At 33.8% G+C, this 25,169-nt stretch overlaps 1 protein-coding gene across 6 annotated transcripts in view; it reads left to right on the forward strand.

Moving 5' to 3' along the window:
* NUP205 (nucleoporin 205) overlaps positions 1-25,169 on the forward strand; it is a 69,604-nt gene that overhangs the window by 13,791 nt on the left and 30,644 nt on the right. For all 6 annotated transcript variants that reach the window (XR_014020975.1, XM_081285365.1, XM_081285366.1 and 3 more), the window contains 16 exons: positions 2,371-2,546; positions 6,101-6,217; positions 6,403-6,540; positions 8,840-8,990; positions 10,001-10,206; positions 11,315-11,497; positions 13,415-13,465; positions 14,042-14,251; positions 16,449-16,548; positions 17,014-17,151; positions 17,530-17,719; positions 18,386-18,506; positions 19,911-19,992; positions 20,860-21,024; positions 21,357-21,481; positions 24,796-24,910. Coding sequence is in view for 5 of the 6 variants with exons in the window: in XM_081285365.1 (XP_081141491.1) it covers positions 2,371-2,546; positions 6,101-6,217; positions 6,403-6,540; positions 8,840-8,990; positions 10,001-10,206; positions 11,315-11,497; positions 13,415-13,465; positions 14,042-14,251; positions 16,449-16,548; positions 17,014-17,151; positions 17,530-17,719; positions 18,386-18,506; positions 19,911-19,992; positions 20,860-21,024; positions 21,357-21,481; positions 24,796-24,910 (2,268 nt within the window). In the remaining variant the exon portion in view is untranslated. The remainder of the gene's footprint in view (positions 1-2,370; positions 2,547-6,100; positions 6,218-6,402; positions 6,541-8,839; positions 8,991-10,000; positions 10,207-11,314; positions 11,498-13,414; positions 13,466-14,041; positions 14,252-16,448; positions 16,549-17,013; positions 17,152-17,529; positions 17,720-18,385; positions 18,507-19,910; positions 19,993-20,859; positions 21,025-21,356; positions 21,482-24,795; positions 24,911-25,169) is intronic.

The raw sequence follows: 25,169 nt of genomic DNA on the forward strand, positions 1-25,169 counted from the left end.
CTTATTTTACAACTACACATACTCTTTTCATTTATATGTCTTTATTTCATTACTTTTCTGACATAAAATTAGCTTTTAAACTTCAAGTGGCTGTGATCATTAATCAAAGTCTTATACTATAATTTCCCATACCACATCTTAAGGGGCACTGTAGAATATGCTATCCTATTTTATAGTTTGCTAGAGAATAGTATATAAGAATATGTTATGATTTATAGTTTTAAGTCCCAGATCTTTGGCTACTTAATCTTTTTGGTTTAATATTCTCGTTTTTTGTTTTTTGTTGTTTTTTTTTTTAATAAATTTTAGTAATTAGGGCTATTAGATTGATGTGGGGGTGGGGTATTGAAATTAAACTCCTAAGCACATACTCTGCTACAGAGCTTCAGCCTCAAGAAATTGTAAACTATAAATGATGTTAATAATACTTAGCTAACATTAGTAACTTAAGTGTCAGTATCAATCATAATAAGAAATTAAGAGAGTATTTTGTTCTCATTGAGTTTTTTTTTTTTTTAAGAGAGAGTGAGAGAGGAGAGAGAGAGAGAGAGAGAGAGAGAGAGAGAATTTTTAATATTTATTTATTTATTTTTTTAGTTCTTGGCGGACACAACATCTTTGTTGGTATGTGGCGCTGAGGATCGAACCCGGGCCGCACGCACGCCAGGCAAGCGCGCTACCGCTTGAGCCACATCCCCAGCCCTCTCATTGAGTTTAATGCTATGGGTAGAATGCAGATTTTATTTCAAAATATAAAATAAAGCATATATCAAAACAGAAAGCCATCTATTCTGATGGAGACTATCCTGGCTTCTATATATTCCTGACTTTTTTTCAAGGCAATGAAAGTGTACTTTCTATAACAGACTATGTATTTGGTGTCTGTGACAGCCAAGCAGAATAAGTTACATAGCAGTTCTTTTCCAGTGCCAGATTGCCACAAAGTTACCTAACAATTTTATATTTAAAATTTAGAAGCAGTTACAAGCAATAGTGTATCTTGTTAGAAAAGTGCAGTACTACCTATGACATACTTTTAACAAAAATTTGAATCCATATCAAGCGTCTTTAGGTAGAACTACCAACTTTTAGTATATTTAGAAGAAGGAAAATAACCTATACCACTGGGATGCAGTCCCTAACCATTGTAGAAACTATGGGATAAAAGACAAAGAAAAAATAAAAACGATACATGGGGCTGAGGATATAGCTCAGCTGGTAAAGTGCTTGCCTTCCATGCATAAGACTCTGGATTCTATCCCCAGTGCCACAAAGAAAAAAAAAAAGATGTATGGAAGCCTAGAAATGTATACGTTAACTGCAATATGTGGACTTTATTTGAATCCTTATTTAAAACAAACAGACCATACAAAAGAAGCAAAGTAAAATCTTACATCGCATTGATAATATAATTATAAATTTAATCACTGCATATTTGACAGAGAAATTATTTTTGAAGATGTGATAATGGTTTTGTGTATGTATGTGTGTGTGTGTGTGTGTGTGTGTGTGTGTGTACTGTTCATTTTGTTTGGGTTTTTTTTTTTTTTTCTTTCTCTATATTGGGAATTGAACCCAGGAGTGCTTTACCACTGAGCTAAAATTGCCGAGGTTCTTAATAAATTGCTGAGACTGGCCACAAACTTGTGATCCTCCTGCCTCAGCCTCCTACGTAATTGCAATTGCAGCCTTTACAGGCCTTACAGACATAGGCATACATCACCTCACCTGGATTTTTTCAGTGTCTTATTGAGTTGTATAAAGAAATATTTAAATGTTGAAATGTTAAAATATTGAGATGTTTTTCTGAAATTTTCTTCAATGTGATATTGTTGAAGAGAGGATATATAGCTGAAGTAAATTGATAATATTGAAATGAAATGATGGTCATGTTGAAGTTCATTATGTTTGTCTGTTTGTAGTAACTTAAATTTTCCAAATGTTAAAAATGTTGTAAGTAGGCCAGTTTATTGTAAAGATTTAGTTTTTCAGGTTTTGATCTTTACTCATTGGCTTGATAATTTTTTCCAAATGACCAGCACGATTTCATTGTTATTAAAGCCTTAGCATCATTTTTAATATTTTACTGTTTGGATAATAGCTCTCTGACTGTGTCAGTGTTATATTACATGTCTAAATTAATTTTCATCACTTTTTTTATTATTATGAAGAGTATGTATTTTTATAGTATACTTTTTCAGTAATTCTTTGGAGTTTATGAGTTAGTTACAGTTATACATAATCTCATTTTAGTAAGTATAGCACATGATAGAAGGAAGGTATCTGAAATTTGAACCATCAGCAGACCATTATGAGGTATTATATCTTGAGTTAATGACTTTTTCCCAATGTTTTTGTTTCTGTTTCTAGCTCTGGCTGAATTCACAGAAGCAGATGAAGCAATGGCAGAGCTCGCAGTTGCTGACAATGTTTTCCTTTTCCTCACTGAGTCTGTAGTAGCGTCAGAAAACTTCTATCAGGAAGAATTTTATATTCGTAGAACCCATAATCTCATTACAGATTTCCTTGCACTCATGCCAATGAAGGTAAGAATAGCAATATAAAATGAGTAAAATGTAGTGAATGAATTTTGTAAAATAACTTTGTACTGATTGATTAGCTTGTTTTTTTTTTTTTTTTTTTTTTTTGGAAACTAAAATCTCTTTTAAGATAGATTAAGAAAATATTTTTTTTTTTGGCATTTCTGGAGGTTGATCTCAGGGCTGCTCTCTAAAGCACGCAGCAATATCCCCAGCACTTTCTTTTGTTTTGAGACAGGGTCTCACTAAGTTGACCAGGCTAGCCTCAAACTTGCAGTCTTTGTCAGCCTCCTGAGTTGCTGGGATTATGGGAGTGTGCCACCTTGTCTAGTGCTCGTATAGACTAAAATTTGAACATGGTGTGTTGTAACTATAGTTGTGACTCATGAAAATGAAATAAGAGAGTCACCATTAGTCAAAAATAAACCATTAAGAAGGGATAGTTGACATTGAAAATGGTTTATAAGGAGAAAGTAGACAACTTTATTTTTATGATTTGGAAGAGGCACAGTAAGTAATCTTATAGATAATTGTTTAGACTCTTTTTTTTTTTTTTTGAGAGAGAGAGAGAGAGAGAGAGAGAGAATTTTTCAATATTTATTTTTTTGTAGTTTTTGGCAGACACAACATCTTTGTATGTGGTGCTGAGGATCGAACCCGGGCCGCACGCGTGCCAGGCGAGCACGCTACCGCTTGAGCCACATCCCCAGCCCTTGTTTAGACTCTTGATCATGTATAAATGGGCCTCAGGATGTAAACAAGTAAAGTAATGGATTTAAGAAGCTTTAATACAGTGTCAGCTTTTGAATAGATGGTTTGAACTGTAACCTTGATCCAAAAAAAGAGTTGTTGGAGCCATTTCTGACAGTTCCTTATTTTCTGTTTGCCATTTTGTGCTTAAGAAGTCATCAAAATGGTGGCAGAAAGTAAATATATGTATATTTTAAAACTGTCCCTTTGTATGTTTAAAAAAAAGCACCCCAGAGATTCTACACTTAAAATACATATTGGATTTCTAATACCATACCTTTTAGAAAACATAAAGCAAATGGAAAAATTACCAAGAATGACAAAAACAGGGACTGGAGTTGTGGATCAGTGGTAGAGCCCTTGCCTAGCATGCACATGTGAGGCATTGGGTTCAATCCTTAGCACCACATAAAAAAATAAATAAAATAACATAAAGGTATTGTGTCCATTAAAAAAAAAAATGTGGCACAAACAGTCAAGGAGTGAAGTGTTTATTCATTACTTAATGAATCCAGTGTTCACTGTTTCTCCTGTGATGCAGGTACCATGCTTAGGTATAGTGAGGAAGACACATAAAGCTGGGGGTATGCTAAGTGGTATAACACATGAAGAAGACCCTGGGTTCAATCCCCAGCACTAAGGAAAAAAAAAAAAAGTAGGAAACTTATTCCCTGTCAACAAAGAATTTATAGTCTAATTCATGAGATAAGATAGATACCAAAAAAAAAAAATATAAATTGTAACAATAAGAGGTGCAGATAGTAAATTACAATGGTAAGGAATAGAATAGAGTATACCTAACAGATAATCTAAACGACAGTAACATCAAAGGACTTGATAGGTAGCATCAAGTCCTTTTAATGGTAACCTGTCAATCCTTTCATTTATATTTGTGGAATCCTTAGAAGGGTTAAGGTTTAAAATTATCTCCTAATTAGTAACCCAAATGAGTCTGATTATGAAAAGATGAAGGTTGAGAAGAATTTTGATAGAAGAATCATAAGTGGTGTGTAATAAGGTAAACACTGAATTTACATAATGTTGGGATACTGGAATTTCTTTAATATCTATAGAATTGCTTAGATTATGTATTTTTGTTTTTTTTTTTTTTTGTGAGGGAGCTTTGGCAGTTTGTAGCTGTCAGTAAATTTGTCTGTTTCAGGGCTGGGGCTGAGGCTCAGTGGTAGAGCTACGTTCCCCTAGCATGTGTGAGGCTCTGGTTTGAGCCTCTGCACCACATAAAAATAAATAAAATAAAGATATTGTGTCCAGCTACAACTAAAAAAAAATTTTTTTAATTTGTCTATTTCATTCAAATTCCCAAGTTGATTAGCATAAAGTTATTCCTAACAGTACATATTGTATTTTTTGTTTCTATAGGATCTGTAGTGATATTTCCTTTAATTCCTGATATTGGTAATTTGTGCCTTCTCCCATTCTTAATTAACCCGGTAGAGGTTTATAATCTTACTGGTCTTTCTAATGAATTAGCTTTTGGCCTAATTTGTTGTCTTATTTCAGCTCCTTTTTTTTTTTTTTTTTTTTTTTGCTTTTGCTTTGGGTTTATTTTATTTTATTTTATTTTTTTTGAATTTTTTTAGTATTTATTCTTTAGATTTCGGCGGACACAACATCTTTGTTTGTATGTGGTGCTGAGGATCAAACCCGGGCCGCACGCATGCCAGGCGAGCGCGCTACCGCTTGAGCCACATCCCCAGCCCTTTGCTTTGGGTTTAATTTGCCCTTTTCTTTTTAGTTTCTTAAGGTAGAAGCTTAGATTATTGATTTGAAACATTTTCCCCCAATATAAACTTTTTTTTAGTACTAGAAATTTGTCTCTAGTAATTGCTTTAGCTGTGCCACACAAATTTTAACAGGTTGCATTTGTTTGTTTGTTTGTTTCAGTTTCAATATATTTTCTAAAATATCCCGAGTATTTATATAGAAGTATGTTGTCTAATTTTCCACATGTTTGGAGGACTTCCCAGTTATTTTTCTGTTGCTAGTTTTTAATTTAGTTATGTTTTGGTAGGAGAACATTGTTATCTTTCAATTATGTTGACATTTGTTTTATGGCTCAAAATATGGCCTATCTTGATATATGCTCTGTGTACACCTGAAAGGAATATAAGTTCTACTGTTCTGTGGAATGTTCCACAAACATCAATTAGGTTAAGTTGCTTGTTACTGTCATTCAAGTCTTTCAGATCCTTACTGATTTTCTCTGTACTTGTTCTATTGAACATTGAAAAAAGACTATTGGAATCTCCAGGTACATATAATTGTGCATTCATCAAGCTGTTTTGTTTTTGTTGTTGTTAAGAAGTAATTTGTTACTTCGGTGGGTATTTAGTTTACACAAATGTAAACAAAAGCAGGGCTACAATAATCTTTACAGCATGTTGGGAAATGAGCAGGACTACATTTGCTTGTTATAATTACTGTAGTGTTGTTATTGGTAGTTAGTATTTAGTTTCAGGGATGCTAAGTGTCTTGAATGTTCTGGATAATCCATCCCAGTGAAGAAGTATCCTACCTGAAATGTCAGTAGTGGCCCCATTGGGAAAACACTGGGTTAAACTCAACTTCTAAGCAGTCTAAAATTCTTTGAAGTATTAAAATATTAGAAATTACAGGTAGTAATGTTGTAATAAATTTCCTTGCACACTTCTTCATGTCACTGAAGTAGAATAGATACTTTTTAAAGTTTTTCTGGTATATAATCACTTTAAGATAATTGTCTAATATCCTGATTTCAGTATTATTATTCCATAAATAAGAAGTTCATATTAATCTAATAAATTTAATAGGTGAAACAGCTGAGGAACCGGGCAGATGAAGATGCTCGAATAATTCACATGAGTATGCAGATGGGTAATGAACCACCCATTTCTCTCAGAAGAGATCTAGAACACTTAATGCTCCTGGTAAGCCACTAATTATATTGAGTACTTTGTCATCTCTTTGTCCCTTCCTTATGTTTTTCCTTACTTTAGAAAATTTCAGCTATCGTACTTTAAATCCACAAGTGAAATCAATACTATTGTATATTCTTATTTAAAGCATTTTTTTATTATAAGCATTTCCCACAGTCTTTGCTTATTCATTGCAGATTGGTGAACTATATAAAAAAAATCTTTTTCATTTGGAGCTTGCCCTAGAATATTGGTGTCCCTCAGAGCCTCTGCAGACTCCCACCATCATGGGCTCTTATCTGGGGGTGGCTCATCAGCGACCCCCTCAACGCCAGGTGAGTCTTTAGGCTTTCTACTTTTATACTCTGGTGTGGTAATTGGGAGTTTTGAAAATATGAAAGATGTTACTCTTGATGTTGCTATTTAGTACAAAAGACCTCTAGTGTTAATTTTTAGAAATTTATACTTTTCCTTTATTTAGGGAAGTTTAAAACCATTAAATTCAAGTTCTAATCATTTTACAGGTTGTGTGTTAAATGCTTAGAGGCTAAAAAGGCAAGTCTCATCATTAGTTTTATTAGTATTTTAGTCTCTCCTCCAAAGGTGCAACAGTAATCAATATACATGATTTTAATCAAGTTTTAGGAGTAGGAGAGGTACAAATATTAAGGAGCAAGGCTTAGAATTTTTTAAAAATTATTTTAATTTAGTTGTTGTTGGACCTTTATTTTATTTATTTTATATGATGTGCTGAGAATCAAACCCAGTGCCTCACAACCCCAGCCCTTAGAAGTTTTAATTGATGACAACATGCCTATGATAACTATTGGTAACATAGACAAGAGTTCCTTTTCCATCCTATATTGTCTAAAGTGTGAAGTACAGAAGTAAATAAAATGGATTGCCATGTCAGGATTTGTCTTTTGGGGATTTTTGGAGTAGAAGCTTTTATGCTGTATATTTTTTTATTTTTCTCTGCAGTCTGGGATCAGATGCTTCCTTTTATTTTATTGTATTTCTTGTGTTGTTTCAGTTTTTCCCCATTTGAAAAACGTTTCAGAGAAGGATGTATTAAAACTTTTTAAAGATTAAAATTTTTTTTCAGTTAAAAATTTCAAACATTTGGAAGATAATTATAATGAATACTTAACATCTTAATTTCACATTTTATGTTAACATTTTGCCATGTTTGCTTCATCTACTCCCATTATTTCTAACACTTATTTTGCTGGGATTTTTTAAAGGAAATTATAGTCTATATCACATTTCACTCCTTAATAATGAGTAGGATCTGTCTTAAAAATAAGGATATTTTCCTATGTCATTATAAAACCTTGTTATACCTAACGCATTTAATATAATTTCTCAGATATTTATACATTTTCAGTGTAGTTCCAACTAATGAGTCTGAATTAATATTTTTAGTCATAGGTTTTAAATATAAGCAAGTAGAAAGGGAAAACTAATAAAAAAGCTTAATACAGCAGGAGTATAGGAGCATGGTTTTGGTGGGAACACAACAGTTGTATGTTTAGGTTACTGTCAAAATAATTACTGATTGCTTGGTTTTCATACTAATGCAGTTGGCATTTAGGAACTTTGAGTTCTAAGTATACCTTTGAATTTGCTGGTTAATTTTGGATTAGTAAATTTCTTCAGGTGTTTTACATATTTTTAAAAATGGTGTTTAGGGGCTGGGGCTGGGGCTCCGCGGGCGGTAGCGCACTGGTCTGGCATGTGTAAGGCACTGGGTTCAATTCTCAGCACTATGTATAAATAAATAAAGGTCTATCAACAACTAAAAAAAATTTTTTTTTAAAAAGGTGTATAGTCACGCAGTTTTTGTGAAACACGCCTACAATCATAGCAACTACATAAGCTGAACCAGGATGATAGTAAATTTGACTCCAGCCTAGGAAACTTAGTATGACCCTTTCTCAAAATAAAAAATAATTTTTTAAAAAAAGGTCTGGGATGGGCTGGGGTTGTAGCCCAGTGCAAAGCGCTTGCCTAGTATTGCTGATGCACTGGGTTCAATCCTCAGCATCACATAAAATTAACAAATAAAATAAAGGCATTCTGTCCATCTACAACTACCAAAAAAAAAAAAAAAAAGGTCTGGGAATACAGCTTGGTAGTTGATTGTCCTTGGGCTCAATATTCAAGATTTTTTTTTTCTTTTTTTTTTGGTACTGTGAGTTGAACCTAGGGGTGCTTAACCACTGAGTCACATCCCCAATCCATTTTAATATGTATATTTTAAGAGACAGGGTCTGGCTAAGTTGCTGAGGCTGGCTTTGAACTTGCAATTCTCCTGCCTCACCCTCCCAAACTTCTGGGAGTTCAATATTCAGTTCTGCAAAAAAAGAAAAAAATATGTCTAGTCTTATGTTGTAACATTGAGATGTTTGGGAGGGGAAATGCACTTTATTTTCACAAAAATATTCTGTAATTGCATTTAATTGCTGATGACGAGCTTAAAAAACTATTTTCATAAATAGAATACCAATTTTGTCTTTTGCAAGGGTAAAATCAGAAAACTGGTTTTAGTTTATGTAGTCTTTATTAGCTAGTCCATGTTGCATTATAGTTAATATATGCTTTACTTTAGCTATTTTCTTTTCTCTGTTTCAGGTTGTCTTGTCAAAGTTTGTTAGGCAAATGGGTGACCTTTTGCCTCCAACTATTTATATTCCCTATTTGAAAATGCTCCAGGGATTGGCCAATGGCCCTCAGTGTGCACACTACTGTTTTAGCCTGCTCAAAGTCAATGGTAGTAGTCATGGTAAGGAAATTGGATGTTGTTTAGTTTGTTGTTACACTCTTGAGTTTGGTATCCCACTGCTTAGTAAAGAAGGTTGGTTATTTTTGCTGGGTTTCTCCAAAGATATAAGTTATCCTTATGACAACAGAGGACAAGAAGCATGCTGGTGACACACTGATTATGGTCTCACAGATTTGGGAATTTTGTCATTCTCATTTATAGGTACAGTTCAGGTTAACAAATCAGAATAAGTATAATATTTCAAGAACATAACTGGTATACAAAGAAAAATACATTCCCTTTCCACATCTATTTTCTTTTTTTATTTTCAAAAATACTTGTTTTTCTAAAGTTTTCTCTTGACCCTCTCCCAGTTTTCTCACTTCATTTTTAGACTAGGTCTGGTTAAATCAAAAACACTGGAAAAGAGAGTAGACATCTGGTTTGTCAGGTAGATATTATTTTCATTTTTAAATGTGAAGAAGCTGAGGTTTAGAGATGTAAAATAATTTACCCAAGGTGACAGGTCATTGGGGAGCCATGATTAGAACTATCTGCCTGTCAGATCTACTTTGTCAGGGCCTCCTTGTTCTATATCCTATACTCTTGCCCCTACTATTGTACACTAGGGGCAAAATATACAAAATAGCATAATTTACAAATCTTGAATGTAATCACCTTTCTTTGGGAAGTCAAGCTTAATATTTGTGGGTTATTTTGTGGGGGAAAGCAGCCCTGAATAGCTATATGACAGCACAGAACTCTTGTGGGTATTAAGCAGGTAACTGATATGCAAAATAATTAATATTTACATGGATATCATCCCATTCTTAGCCCTTAGGAAAAATTAATTCAAAATTCTAGTTTTAGAGGTGTGTTAACCCTTTTTCAACATACTACTTACCTGGAACAGGATTGCCTTTGTGTTATGACAAAGACAAAGTTTATTGTTTTAAATTAATTTTGTTTCCATTTCTAAGCAAATGAATAGAGGTTTTTGAAAAAATATTCTGTACCACCTTTCTTTACAGTTGAAAATATTCAGGGAGCAGGTGGTAGTCCTGTTTCCTGGGAGCATTTCTTTCACTCCTTAATGCTTTACCATGAACATCTCCGAAAGGATCTTCCAAGTGCAGATAGTGTCCAGTACCGTCACCTTCCTTCACGTGGCATCACCCAGAAGGAGCAAGATGGGTTGATTGCTTTTTTGCAGCTCACATCTACCATTATTACTTGGGTAGGTAACCAATCTACAGCATAAGTTTACTTATATTCTAGAACAGTAATATTTTAAGGGGTCAAACGTTTTCTCTTAATTCTTACCCATGTGAGTGATAAATTTAGCACAATATAGCATTCTGCCTTTAAGCTTTTTCTTTTCTTGTCCTGGTAGAGGGTATAAATTGTGGTAACCTTGTTCATTGGAATAATCTTGGTATGAAAATAATATCCTGAACCAGAGTGGCATGTAAGAATGAGTTTTAGGTATGTATCCTTCTAGAAGGTTTTCTAGCACAAATGTAGTGATAATGTGTGTGCATACATAGAGAATAACTTTAATTAAAAAGAAAGGCGATTTACGGAATTATTATTTTTTATCCCCATAACAAAGCATTTTACTAGCTACAATCAGACTTATCTTCATAATATTATTTTCCAACTTCTAGAACAAAGTTAAGTGCTCAGGCTGATGTTTTCTCTGGAGGAAAGGAATAGTATCTTCTAGCTTTTTGGTTTTTCTAATCATGATTAATATTATTAAATGTCAAAACGTCAAGTTAGTAATTTATATTATTGAAAATGAAGAGATAACTTGATACTATATATGTCTATTTTTTCCTCTGAAAAAGACAAGTATTTATTCATTCATGCATGATATTACACTATAATATGTTTTTCCAGAGAGGATTTAAAATGCTGAGATAATATTTATAAGACCCTAGCAGACCATTTATCTCTGTAGTATTATTTTCCATACTTGGATCATCAAAAGTAGTTCTTCATAGGCTGCTTCTTCTCTGTTCTTTACATTGACCATACTATCAATTTGATTTGATCCACTGGTAGACTTCAAGCATACATGTTAGGCTTATCTTTGTTTAGTATGTATTAAATCTGTCAGGGCTCTGTATAAATGCTAGCAGTTAAGTGATTGCTGGTTATTTTCCTTTCTTAGCTTTTAAAAATGGAAAGCTGAACTTGGGGATGTACCTCTGTAAATTCCAGCCTAGTGGGGAAGCTGAGGCAGGTGAATCACTTGAGTTTAGGAATTAGAGATCAGCATGGGCAACAGAGTGTCTAAAGTAAAATTGAGACGTCTTTTTTTGTGTGTGTTCATTTCTCAGAGTGAAAATGCTCGTTTGGCTCTGTGTGAACATCCTCAGTGGACCCCTGTTGTGGTGATTCTTGGGCTCCTACAGTGTAGTATTCCCCCTGTTCTCAAAGCTGAACTACTGAATACTCTCGCAGCTTTTGGAAAGTCTCCTGAAATTGCTGCTTCCCTCTGGCAGTCATTGGAATACACTCAGGTAGTGTTATGAACTCCCTTATTTGTATTATTTGGAAAGTGAGCTCAAAAAAACTGTAGAAGCAAGAGCAACATGTTAACTTACGGTATGTCTTGGACTTTTCAATGAGAAAGTTATGGTTTGGGGGCCACGTACAGCATCAGAAACTAATAGGCCTGGGTTTTTCTCTTGGATTAATTGGTAAGTTTATTAGGTTACTAGAGACTGGTTTTTCAAATACATTTTTGAAGATCTTGTTTTTCAATGTCTGTAAAGATAGGTGGATGGAATTTCTCTGTCTTCTAGATAAGCTTTTGTAAGCCTTCATAAGTCATATAAACACATTAAAATGGGAAATGTCTGTTTTTCTTTCCTATATCCATCTTTCCCTATATCAGAAGAGTGAAATATCTGTGGAGGTTGTTTTCCTATTAAAGGGCAGCACAAGTTTGCTATTTTTGTACAGAAATTTTAACAGTAACCAGAGAACTTCTTACTGGTGGTCACGAAGGCTTATTGCCAGGAACATAGTTTTTGTGCTAAAATGGGCATATAGCAGAAATTTTTTTATTTTTGCACACTAAGGAAATGTACTTATGCTGACATGGGAGGGGAAATATATGGGTTATATAATATTTGGAGTCTTTTGTTTCTCTAAATGTAAGCTCCATTGGAATTTTTCTATCAAATATATTCTCTATGTGATAATGTAGAAAAGAAAAATTAGGATATGCCTTATAGAAATATCCCTAAGAAAATTGTTAGATGGAATATGTGTTTTGTCTTAGGAGCAATACAACATAAACGAGCCTGTCATTATAACTCATTATTTACAGAAGCATCCATTTTAAAGTAGTATTCTAGAGTAATTCTAACATATGCTTCCTAAAGATGTGAATTGTACTTTATAAAAAAAGGAAAACAATAATTAGTGGGACTATGTGTTGAGAGGCTGGGCCACTTTTGGCTTACTATTGACACTTCAGGTTCTTTTTTTGTACTAGGCATGCTTGACCACTGAATTGCATCCCCAGCCTTATTTATTTTTATTTTGAGACAGGATCTCACTAAGTTGCTTAGGGCCTCTCTAAGTTGCTGAGGTTGGCTTTGAACTGTGATCCTCCTGCCTCAGTCTCCTGATTGCTGGGATTATAGGTACAGCCGCTGCACCCTGCAACACTTCCCTTTTTGATTCATGAGTATACCAGTACTTATCAGATTCCTACATGCTGTTTACTTCTGTACATCTGAAATGCAATGCAATTGGATTTTGACATTCTTTTTTTTTTTTTCATTTTTTTAATTTGTTCTCCTTAGTTACACAATGACATTTCTATCCTTAGAGCAACACATTTTTTTTTTAAATTTTAAAGTATTTTACTTGATAGTACACTCTTGACTTGCAGGAGAGTAAAGTATTATGAATAAATACAGTTTTACTATACATGTGTTATATATAAATTATAGACAAATATAATTTTACTATATGGTAGAATACTTAGACCCATAACAAGATCAGAACAACATCGTAACTAAGAATCTCTTTAAGAAATCCATTTTCAGTAAGCTAACTTCTTGGTTTAAGTAGGGCTGGTTTTGGACAGAGAACAGTGTCCTACACGCTGGTGAGATTTCTTCTTGTAAATAACTTTTTTAAGATTCATTTCCAGAATATCTTAGAGGAAATTTGCTGATCAGAGCTCTTATTTGATCTTAGAAATTACCAGTTTTTTATACACCATAAAATTGAAAGTTGTATCTAAATCTCCCAGAATTGCTAACGAAAGTCCAGGAGGGACTCCTCCCTTGTTATTTCTGATGGACAGTGTGAGATGTGTGGGTGTGGTGGGTGAGGTATGAGATATTACATTGCTGGAGAGTAAAGTATTGTGAATTGATGAATGAGGAGCATTCCTAACATCTACTTCTTATTTTAAGATACTGCAGACCGTCAGGGTTCCAAGCCAGAGGCAAGCTATTGGTATTGAGGTAAAGTTTTCCTTTTAGTTAAATGCTATATTCATTTATACTTGTAATGATTTTTTAAAAAATGCAAAAATTATTCTTAACATTTAAGTTTCTATAGTTTTTAATTCTAATGTTTTTGCATTTGAAGGGTTTTCTGATCAGTGTTGGAATAGAGATGAAACACTAAGTGAAAGGAACCAAAATATTCAATGTTTCAATGTTGGAAAAGAATGTTACATGGCAGCTATCCAAACTGAAAAGTTTTGATTGGAACTCAGTTTAATTAGGTTACTTGAGTTAACCTGAAGTGATAATTAATTCTTTTAGTTTCTATTTTCCCTCTTCCTTTTTTTAAAGAAACATTTAAGATTTCTATTTTTAATTCAAGGTTGGAACATTGTGGGAATTTGAAATTCTTTCAGTTGACCCATCTATATTGATATAATACTTTTATTTTTCCTCTCAGTGAAAAATTAGTAATTTCTGTTACTTATCTTTTGTTGTGATATAGTACTATTAATTAATTTCTGTAAAATGGTCTGCACTACACAGCTGTTAGTTCTGTATTGTCAGATTTTCTTTATTTTTTCTTTAAAGGTTGAGCTCAATGAAATAGAATCCCGATGTGAAGAATACCCATTGACTCGGGCCTTTTGCCAGCTTATTAGTACCTTGGTGGAGAGCTCATTTCCTTCTAATTTGGGCGCTGGTCTTCGGCCCCCTGGCTTTGACCCTTATTTGCAATTTCTTAGAGATTCTGTGTTTCTCCGATTCCGCACAAGAGCTTACCGAAGAGCAGCTGAAAAGGTTATGTTCAGAGAAAAACTTATTTCTCCTTATACATTTATTGTTGCATTTTCTTTTATCCAAGGTGAAAGAGGCTGTAAATTCATTCTAGCCTCTGAAAGTTAGTAAAATTTAGTCTTAATTCTCAAATGTCTTTGGATTAATTTTTGTGCATTAGAAATAAGTTTGGGCATTAACATCAAAGCACTGACATTTAGGAATCAGTAAATTATATGAGTTTATAGTCATGTAGATATTTAGATCCTTAATTGAGCATATTTTTACTAAAATTGAACCACAAATGTTATACCTTTTTTGAAAACACACTTCCCTTATTGGGATGAGTTAGTTCAGGGATTAAAGGAAGTTTAAACTTGCTCACATTTTATCTGTTAGTGTTTGTGGGTTGCGGAGTGTTGGCATAGTGGGAAAAGGAGTATTATGAACCATTAGGTGTGGCTGCCATGGTTGAAGGCTGAGGGAGCACTGACATTATGCACACATTGACTCTGCTTGTAAGATACCACTGAGCTTATATATCATTTTATGTAATTCCAGTATTATCTTGAGGCAGGTACTATTAATATTCCCATTTTACAGATAGAGGCTTAGCAAGGTTAAGGAACTTGCTTAAGGTCCAGGACCAGGATTTGAACCTAGGACTCTAATTCCAGATCCAAGCTCATAACCACTAAGCTATGTAAGAGACCATTTCAGGTTCTGATGTAATTAACGTTAGTCTATAATACTATTTATTAGTTTATAGAATACCCTTGGCTGTATCTTGTAGGAACATATCTGCTTTATTTTTATAGTTTGTTGTTTTGGAACCTGATGGGGTTCCAAAATGATTATAAAAATAGTTTAGTTCCTGCTAATTTGGGGCAATTTGGAAAATTTAAGTAGAAATGTTATTACTCATAACCCTATTGCCAAAAGGAGGATTATTATTAATCTTTTTTTTATTCATATATACTTAAATAACATTTGAGCTAATAGACTGCTTTATGTTCCTTTTTTGCCACTTAGCTTCATGAATATTTTTCGTATCATTAATGATTCTTTGAAAGTAGTCTTTTTAGTTATTGTATAACATTCGTTATTTGTATGTAGCATAGTTTGCTTATTCATTGCCCTATCAGTCGAAAAAGCTTATTTCTAATAATAATCACAAATAACTGAATTTTATTTTTTGTCAGTTGCTTTATAATTTTTGTTTTTCTTATAATAAAAATACACATTTGAAAGGGAATACATTTTATGTAAGCTATCTTATTTACATAAATTTTCTGATCTGATGAAAACATTAACAGCAGCCATGCCTCATTAATAAAGTCATTTTAGGTGATTAATGGGTGCTGATCATTGCAGTATCTTCAAAAAAATGTTCTGACACTTTTTTGGACTTGTTTTAAATATCTTATCTGCCTTTTCTTAAAAAGGTCAATGACTTAAGTGTTTAGAGCTCTAGTCAGCCACGTTCTTTCCAGATGTTATTCTTTTTCATCCATATGTAGCTACTTCTCAAATGTTTTTTGTCATTGGTTTCTGTTCTACCCCCACATATTTACCTGAAAATATTTCCCTCAATTCTTAGAATTTATTTTACTTAAAAGTCTTCTTGAGCCTGACTTATGGAACTCTATTTTTAGGACAACAGCTTCTCACAGAAACAGTGGTTTGCATTGAGATAAATAATAAATATAGTGTGTTAGAGGCAATGTTTATAGGTATTAATTCGAAAATTCATCATGTGTTGATATATCTTTCTACTTGAATAAATTTTCTTGAAAATTTTGGAAAATACAAAAAAGTAAATAATTTTAAAGTAATAAAAATTGGTCATCCTGTAGTCCCATTCCAAAATTCAGCCTTGATAAAATTAAGTATATAAGAAAGAATTATTTTAAGAAAATAATTTCAACAACCATCCTGTCTACAGTACCAATCTTATGCCAATTCTGTGCCATAGATTTTTAAAGTATTAAAGTTTTAATTTTACCATGTATATTGCTGTATACATTCATCCTTTGATGTAAATATTTTCCCCTTATTTGTATAGAACTTTTAAAACTTTTAAGCTTGGGATGCTGAGGCAGGAAATAATAATAGGGGACTTTACTCATTTTTCAGAGAAAAATGATAGGAATACAAAGCCTGTCAAGGCTACTACCTTGGTCTATTTTACTGTTATTAAAATATTTGTTTCTTTCTGTAGTGGGAAGTTGCTGAGGTTGTCTTAGAGGTATTTTATAAACTGCTCAGAGATTATGAGCCTCAGCTTGAAGATTTTGTGGACCAGTTTGTGGAGTTACAAGGTAATTTGTCACTTTTCAAACAAGGTGTCAACTATTTATAAAGCTATTTATAACTCATAAAATTTATAAGTTATAAATAGCTGTAAATTCAAATTTATATTTATAAGCTAAAGTAGTGTTTTGTTTCATTATTTTAATCATCTCAGTTATTTTGTTCAAGAGAAAATAAAGTAAAATTTGAATGGAAGATAAAGGGCACTACATTATGGATTCTTTAATGATTTAACCTAATGGGTGACTAGTTGTTATATGAAATGGGAATTCCCTTTTGGGAATTACTCCTCTGTACTGTTATAGTCTATAGTACTGTTACTACTTTATATAGCTTATGTCACTGTCTCTAAATTGAAATTACCTTCATTTGTGTAAATCCCATTGAATTTATACATCTCATGATTTCATAGAAAACCAGGATGTGACAAAAATACTAATTCATCATCATTGCAACTATTGTGTTCTATCTAGGAGAAGAAATTATAGCCTATAAACCACCTGGCTTTAGTCTAATGTATCATCTTTTGAATGAGTCACCAATGTTGGAGCTTGCTCTTAGTTTACTGGAAGAAGGAGTTAAACAGCTTGATACCTATGCCCCTTTTCCTGGTATGTACCTGAAAGTCGTTACGTTTTAAAAACAGTTTATTCTTCTGTAAATGACAGTATTTTCTCCCCAGTCCTGGGATTGAACATAGCATATTTTACCACTGAGCTATATTACCTGTATACCACCACCACCACCCACCCACCCACTCCCCCCCCCCTTTTTTTTCTAGACAGGGTCTTGCTAAGTTGCTTAGGGCCTTGGTAAAATTTTAAACTTAAATTAAGCTTGGGATGCTGGTAAATTGCTGAGGCTGGTAACTTGGTAAGTTGCTGAGGCTGGCTTTGAACTTGTGATCCTCCTGCCTTGACCTCCTGAGCCACTGGGATAACAGGTGTGCACCACTGCACCTGGCTTTAACTTTCATTTTTGGGTTTCAGGGAAGAAACACCTGGAGAAAGCAGTGCAGCATTGCCTTGCACTTCTCAACCTTACTCTGCAAAAGGAAAATCTCTTCATGGATCTTCTAAGAGAGAGTCAGCTGGCTCTCATAGTCTCTCCTTTAGAACAGCTATTGCAGGGAATTAATCCCAGAACTAAAAAGGCAGATAATGTAGTAAATATTGCAAGGTAAGTTACATTCATAGGTAGAGAAATGATGATATGAATCAGATGAGCATTTAACTTTGATTTCTAAATCTTGTTGGATCTTTAATGCATCCCTTATTATTGGCCTTTTAATCTTGCTTTTTCTAGCCCTTTTGATTTTAGTAACTGAATCTCAAAATTCCTCCCTAATTCTGTATCCTAAAAATATTTGAGGTTGAAATACACATTATTATTTGCTTTCTGCCTGGTAACTGGGTGTTGTAGAATAGGGCTGGATAGGAAGTAAACATCTTTCTCCATACATGTATCATAGCTTTCTGATGGTTTTGTGTTCTATGGCTTACAGAAGCATTACCACGATCTCTCACTTGAGTTTCACATGGTGATCTGAGTGTCCAAATCCCCAATTTCTATTAGATCACCAGTCTTTAAGGCCTTCTTCAGTGACTTCATCTTTACTTGATTTGCTACGTATGCTAATATCCTACTAGGTCTAAACATAGCAATTTTGGAAGGACACAATTTAACCTAAGACAGGCTGTTCCTAACTAGAAGGGGATATCTTTTTCTGATTTACCCCAAAGTGCTCTATGGGTTGGGGAATCCCTGGTTCTAAACTTTGTTTAGTGAAATGATGGGAAACCAAGTTTGATCACATTGTTAATCCAACGTTTTATTGTTTTAAAGATACCTGTATCATGGTAATACTAATCCAGAACTGGCTTTTGAAAGTGCCAAGATCCTCTGCTGTATCTCTTGCAACTCCAATATTCAAATAAAATTGGTTGGAGATTTCACACATGACCAGGTAACTGATGTTGTTTTTGGTGCATTCTGACAGAAATCACAGTATGTATGGAGAAACCATATTCTTGTTTGTGGAAAAATTCTCCAAGAATAAGTACTTGGTTGTACTTGTCACAGGTATACTACATACACTATACATAGGATGTGGCCCTGTAGTTTACAAAATGGCTGTACTCTGGGTCTGAGGTTGTGGCTTAGTAGTACAGTGCTTGCCTAGCATGTGTGAGGCACTGGGTTCGGTTCTCAGCACTGCATATAAATAAATAAAATAAAGGTCCATTGGCAACTAAAAAATATTTTTTCAAAATGGCTCTACTCTAAGCACATGTAAAATGATGGAATTTGTGGACACAACTTCTGTTTGTTTTTAGTCTCATCCTATTAGTTGCTTCTATTCTAAGTGAGCCTCTATATTTCTGAATGTGTTTAACTATTATAAGCTGTCCACATCTGTGGTTGTCTGGTGAACCCATCTGTGTCACTTCATGTGATGTTACACTGTAGAGTGTTTTTATTCAATTCATAATAGTTGTGTTTCTATACACTGAATAGACTCCTATTAGGGACTCCTTTAATTTCCTTTTTAGACATTTATCTTATTGTATCTCTACTTCAGAAATCACTCCTTTAGCTAAAGGATTTTGTCCTTCTTCACAGTGTTTTAAAACAGGAGTTCTTCTAGCATTTTCGCTTTGGGTGGGACAGATCTTTAATTGACACTCTGCTAGACCTTTAACATCACTGGTTCCCCTGCCACTACATGTCAGGAGTAACTTAAAATGGCTCCACATCCACAGTGTCCTGTGGATTGGTGGTACTACCCAGGTTGAGCAGCACTATTTATATGCATATATGTCTAATCTGTGGATTTGTGGAATTATGGGATAATCAGGGGATTTTTGGCTTGCTGACACTCAGTTTAAATTATTGAATCCATCTTAACATCCTGCTAGATTTCTAAAGGAGAAATCAGTCAGGACATATAAGTTAGGTGATGCGTTTCTAGAAAGAAGATGAGAATCTTAATTTTATATTTTGGTTAAGATCTCAGAACACTGAAAATACAATGAAGACATCATGAAACAACAATATAAAGTTATTTTTAAGGTAATAATTTGATTTTTTGGAAGGAAAATTAGGCAAGCAAAAGTTTTAGAGTCAATAACTTCTTAAAATCTTTACTAGTTTATTTCCAAAGAATGCTAACTTAAAAAAAATTTAAGGAATTGAGTTTTCTAAATATAACCAAAATCTAAAACCTACAAACTTTACTTGGAGTAGATTTGCCTATTTTTTCCAGACAGATGTTTATAGTTAAACCATATTTATCATAGTTTCTCTAATATTTAGAAACATTTTATTAATTTATCCTTTTTTTTCTGTTTGTTTGTTTATATGACCTTAGAGTGTAAGCCAGAAACTGATGGCTGGATTTGTGGAGTGTTTGGATAGTGAAGATACAGAAGAATTTGTACGTCTAGAAGAGGGTATGCCTCAGATTATCTAACATCCTTATTTTTTATTTTGCTTTTTATTATTATTATTATTATTATTTTGGTATGAGGGATTGAACCCAAAGGCACTTAATCACTGAGCCACATCCCCAGCCCTTTTTATATTTTATAAAAATATAAAATATATATATATATACAGCCAGGGTCTTGCTAAGTTGATTAGGGCCTTGTGAAATTGCTGAGGTTAGCTTTGAACTTGGTATCCTCCTGCCTCAGCTTTCCAAACCACTGGGATTACAGGTGTGTGTCACTATGGCCGGCTATTTTTTACTTTATATGTATGCTTAACATAAAGAATAAAATCTGGAACTCTTTAACTGTCTAGTGGTGATATAAGACAAATTGAGGATTTGCTAGAATAAGTGTATAAGGCTTTTTTTATGTTTTATTTTGAGACAGGATCTTGCTGGGTTGCTTAGGGCTTAACTAAGTTGCTGAGGCTGGTTTTAGACTCAACAATCCTCCTGCCTCAGCCTCCTAAATTATTGGGATTATAGGCATGCACCACCATGCTTTAGGATTCTTTCTTAAATAAATCAGACCTTTATAATGGCTAATCTGGTAATCTAAAATGAACATGGAGATTAGGGAAACTTTTGTCATAACCTCTACTACTAAGCAACATACCCAGTTCTTTATATTTTTTTAAATTTTGAGACAGGGTCTCTTAAATTGCCCAGGCTAGCCTTCAACTTGGGATGAAGTTGAACTACCTTAGCCTCCTGAGTTGCTAGAATTACAGGCATGTTCCACTACCATGCCTGGCTCATATTGTAATTTTATTTTTGATTTTTGTTAACCTGGTATTGTTTCATAATATGTTGTGATTTCCACATTAAGGATCAGAAATGGAAAAGAAATTAGCTGTAATCCATCATGAAACAAGAATCCACATCTTGAATCTTCTCATCACCTCTCTGGAACGCAATCCACCCAGTCTTGCTCTCTACTTGTTGGGCTTTGAATTGAAGAAACCTGTCAGTACCACAAACTTACAGGATCCAGGTATAACCATAAGACATATGGGCATTTGTTTGTTGCTATATTTGTGTATCTGAGTGGTTTCTTACTGAATTTGTGCTCATATGGTAATTCATTGAAAAAAACAGATAAGTGAAAGATAATATGATGGGTCAATCTTTAGGACTTAGAGGAAGTAGGTAAATGGAGGTTTAGAGAATTGGTCTTAGTTATTAATTTTGTGTATCAGATTTGGAAGAGTTTTATAGCAGTGCATTTATTTGCATGTTTACAGAATTTGTTACAAAGACAGGCTAAGAGATTTCTAATGCAGAAATTCTACAAGAAAAGTTGAATGTTCTTTTGGTTTCATGTAGGAGTGTTAGGTTGCCCTCGGACGTGCCTGCATGCCATCCTAAACATCCTGGAAAAAGGAACAGATGGGAGAACAGGTCCAGTGGCAGTTCGAGAATCTCCTCAACTGGCTGAGCTGTGTTATCAGGTATTCTGAAGACTGAGTAGAAGAAATTTGTTTAGATACCTGAGCGTAGGACAGTATAACAGTGAGACTGAATTAAAATGAGCTCATTTAGTTGTTTGACCAGACTTTCATTTTTGGATAAAATCCGTAAATTACAGACTCCCAAGTCTTATAAATCTGAAGTTCCTAATCACTTGAAAATGAGGGAAATTAGCTGTTTTTTTGTTTGTTTGTTTTTGATTTTTTGACCAGGTAGTGTAGAAACTTAAATAGTGTCATATACAAAGTAGCTCTTTTTGGTGATCAGAGCAGTGGATTTGGGTAAGACCTGTGGTTTCTGTCTCTGCTTGGGAACAAACTTAAGTCACCTTGGGCGTGTCATGCAACTTCTACAGATCTTGAGTTTTTCAATTTGTTGAAAGGGCTGTTGTGAGACTAAATTGAGACTACAAGTGGAAATGCCGTTTTTTTTTTTTTTTTTTTAATTGTAGATAGACATGATACCTTTAATTAATTTATTTTTATGTGGTGCTGAGGATCAAACCCAGTGCTTCCCACATGCGAGGTGAGTGCTCTGCCACTGAGCCACAACCCCAGCATGGAAATACCTTTTAAGAGCCATGTCATGAAGTCCTACAGCTATGTAAGATGGTAGAAAGTCAGAGTAACGTGAAGTTAAAATTATGAGAACTTTTGTCTTTTTCTACTTTTAATAAGTATTTTAAGAACTAGACTTTATGTGACTCAATGGGTACGGTGATTCACATTTTTATAAGAAATGCATCCTTAACCTCTCATTGGCATTTTTTGTTTTTCTGTGTTTCTGTTTGTAATTTTTCACTGTTTACTTCTGTTTTCAGACTGTCCAAACATCCTTTCACTGCACTATACTGCAGCTAGGTGTTTCTGTGAATCAAATTTAATTCTTCCTTAATGTCGGAGCAAACATTAGTGCAGTATTGTAGAACTTGATATATAGGTAGAAGCAATTGTTAGAAAGTGAATGAAGCCAGGTTTAAGTCAGGAAAGGGGCATGGAGGGGGAGAAAGGTCTGAGAGACTGGAGAGCACATGCCTTACTCTAGCTCCTGATTGTACCATGTTAGACACCAGGTTTTTCTGCCAAATTATACTTCTCTCACATTCTAGAGTGTCTTACTGTATTTTACTTAATTTTGTTTTGAGAAGTTAAGTATTAGTTTAAGGCTTTATTTATAGAATATCAAAACAATCTCAAAAAACAAGCATACAACTATAGCAGAACTGTTTGCTTTATACCTGGCCTTTCCTTTTGGTCTTTTCCTTGAGTATACTTAGTGTTTATTTAGTTGTATTCAGTACACATGTGTCCTTTTACACCCTCTCTCTATGTATACTTTCTATATTATACTTGCTGTAGTGTAAATTACATTTAGGTTGTTTTCCCAATTTTAACTTTGGTCTGGTGAACTTCTTCAGTTACTTTGGGTTGTTTTATATTTTACTTAAGAATATATTATCCCCACCACCATGCTGCCAAAAGAATATATTTCCAGACATGGATTTGCAGTTAGTTCTCATTATTCTTAGTAGTTATATGTTAAGGAGTCATTGTGAACACTGAAGGGATAAATCCTGAGCTCCTAGGAAAAATAGAGGACTAGATTCCTACAAACTGTGGATCCTAGTATTCTCCTCAACTAATGAGTCCATAATCTTGTTTTCACATATATTTCTGTTTAAAAAAACACCTTATGTAGTATATATTGTTTATTCCTTAACGTTGAACTCTGGGCAAATAGCACTGGAACTCTTGTTTATATCAAGTTTGTCTTATAGTTTTCCTCCAAAAATGCCTGTGTGACGTTTATCTTTACACACGTGTTTCACCTTAGCCTTTTTGGGCTTAGGAACACAGCATTTCAAAACTGTGTTTGGACTGTTTTAAACAGCAAAAAGCACAAAAATGAGAAAAAGGTGGTACTAAGTAGACCACAAAAAAGACTTGTTTGCAATATAGAATTAGAATAGGAAGGCAAAGAGAGTATTGCTTTGCTTGAGTATAAGCTGGTTGAAATTTTTCAGTACTCTGCCTCAAGTACTTTGAGTATTGATTTGGAGGTTACAAATAAATTTTAGCATGTAAGCATTAAAGCAAATAAGAATCTATAAATAATTGAGTATCAATTATGTAGGGTCAGAAGGCATAGTTTTACGACTTTAGATTTTAACTTGTATTAATGGCACTGATAATAGATGACAATAAAGAGTCTGTTAGTGGAAAACATTTAATAAATGTTTGTAAAATGAATCACAAATGAATGAAATTTTCCACTGCTAGTTCGCCAAATACCACAATTTGCATTTTACAATAAGAATTTTTGTTGATTTATGAGCTATAACATGGCACTTGGATTATTATTGCCCTATTTATTTATTTATTCATTCATTTATATTTTTAAGAGATGGAACCTTGCTATGTTGCCTAGGCTGGCCAAAAACTGTAGGACCCAAGTGATCTTCCTACCTAGCTCCCCAGCTACCTGGGACTATAGACACATGCCATCATGCCTAGGTTAATTATTGTTTATTGCTGAAGAAAAGATGATATATTTTGGGGCTGGGGATGTGGCTCAAGCGGTAGCGCGCTCGCCTGGCATGCGTGTGGCCCGGGTTCAATCCTCAGCACCACATACCAACAAAGATGTTGTGTCCGCCAATAACTAAAAAAATAAATATTAAAAATTCTCTCTCTCTCTCTCTCTCTCTCTCTCTCTCTCTCTCTCTCTCTCTCTCCCTCTCTCTTTAAAAAAAAAAAGAAAAAGAAATATTTTTTAAAAAAGATGATATGTTTTTAAAATTTTGATTTATTTTTCCTCATATACAGTGTTTTTGCCATTTTTGTTTATTAGATCTTTGTGATATTCTCATACATGATGGAGCTCTTATGTATTAGCTCTAATCATCTTTTTTTACATTCAGTATAAAAAAACTTTTCCCCGAAATCTGTTGTTTTCACTTAAATTTATGTTTAGAATTTATATAGCTGAGTTTGCATATCTTTATAATTTTTGTAATTTGTTCAGTTTTAGTGTTTTATCTTCCTGAGGTTGAAGTGAAGTGTGGTTCTGAGAAGTTAATGCTAAGTAACTTGCTACTATAATAGTTAAAATACTAAAACCAAACTATATGCACATGTATTGACAAATATTTTTAAATGCTTTTTAAATTAGTTATATGTCAGCACTTAATTTTTCACGTAGTAGCTCTAAGTTAATATTTTGTTATCTTAAAACAAATGTCTTCCAGATAACACACAAAAAAGACTGATTTAAGGATTTTCTTTTATTTCATTAGGTGATATACCAGTTATGTGCTTGCTCTGATACATCTGGTCCTACTATGAGATATTTGAGAACCAGCCAGGATTTCTTATTTTCTCAGCTGCAACATCTCCCTTTCTCTAACAAAGGTAGGCTATTATTTTCTTTTGCTATTATAGGTTGCGTATCACTTATCTGAAATGCTTGGTACCAGAAGTGTTTGAGATTTTGAATATTTTTTGATTTGTAATATTTGCATATGCATATGAGATCTCTTGGAAATGGGACCCAACTTTCTTAAGTGTAAATTTAATTGTGTTTATGTACATCTTATACACATAATCTGAAGGTAATTTTACACAATCATTTTAGTATACGTATATTTTGACTGCAGCCCATCACATGTGG

This window comes from Spermophilus citellus (genome assembly GCF_964194105.1).
Source record: "Spermophilus citellus genome assembly, chromosome: 3".
Classification (NCBI taxonomy): Eukaryota; Metazoa; Chordata; class Mammalia; order Rodentia; family Sciuridae; genus Spermophilus; species Spermophilus citellus.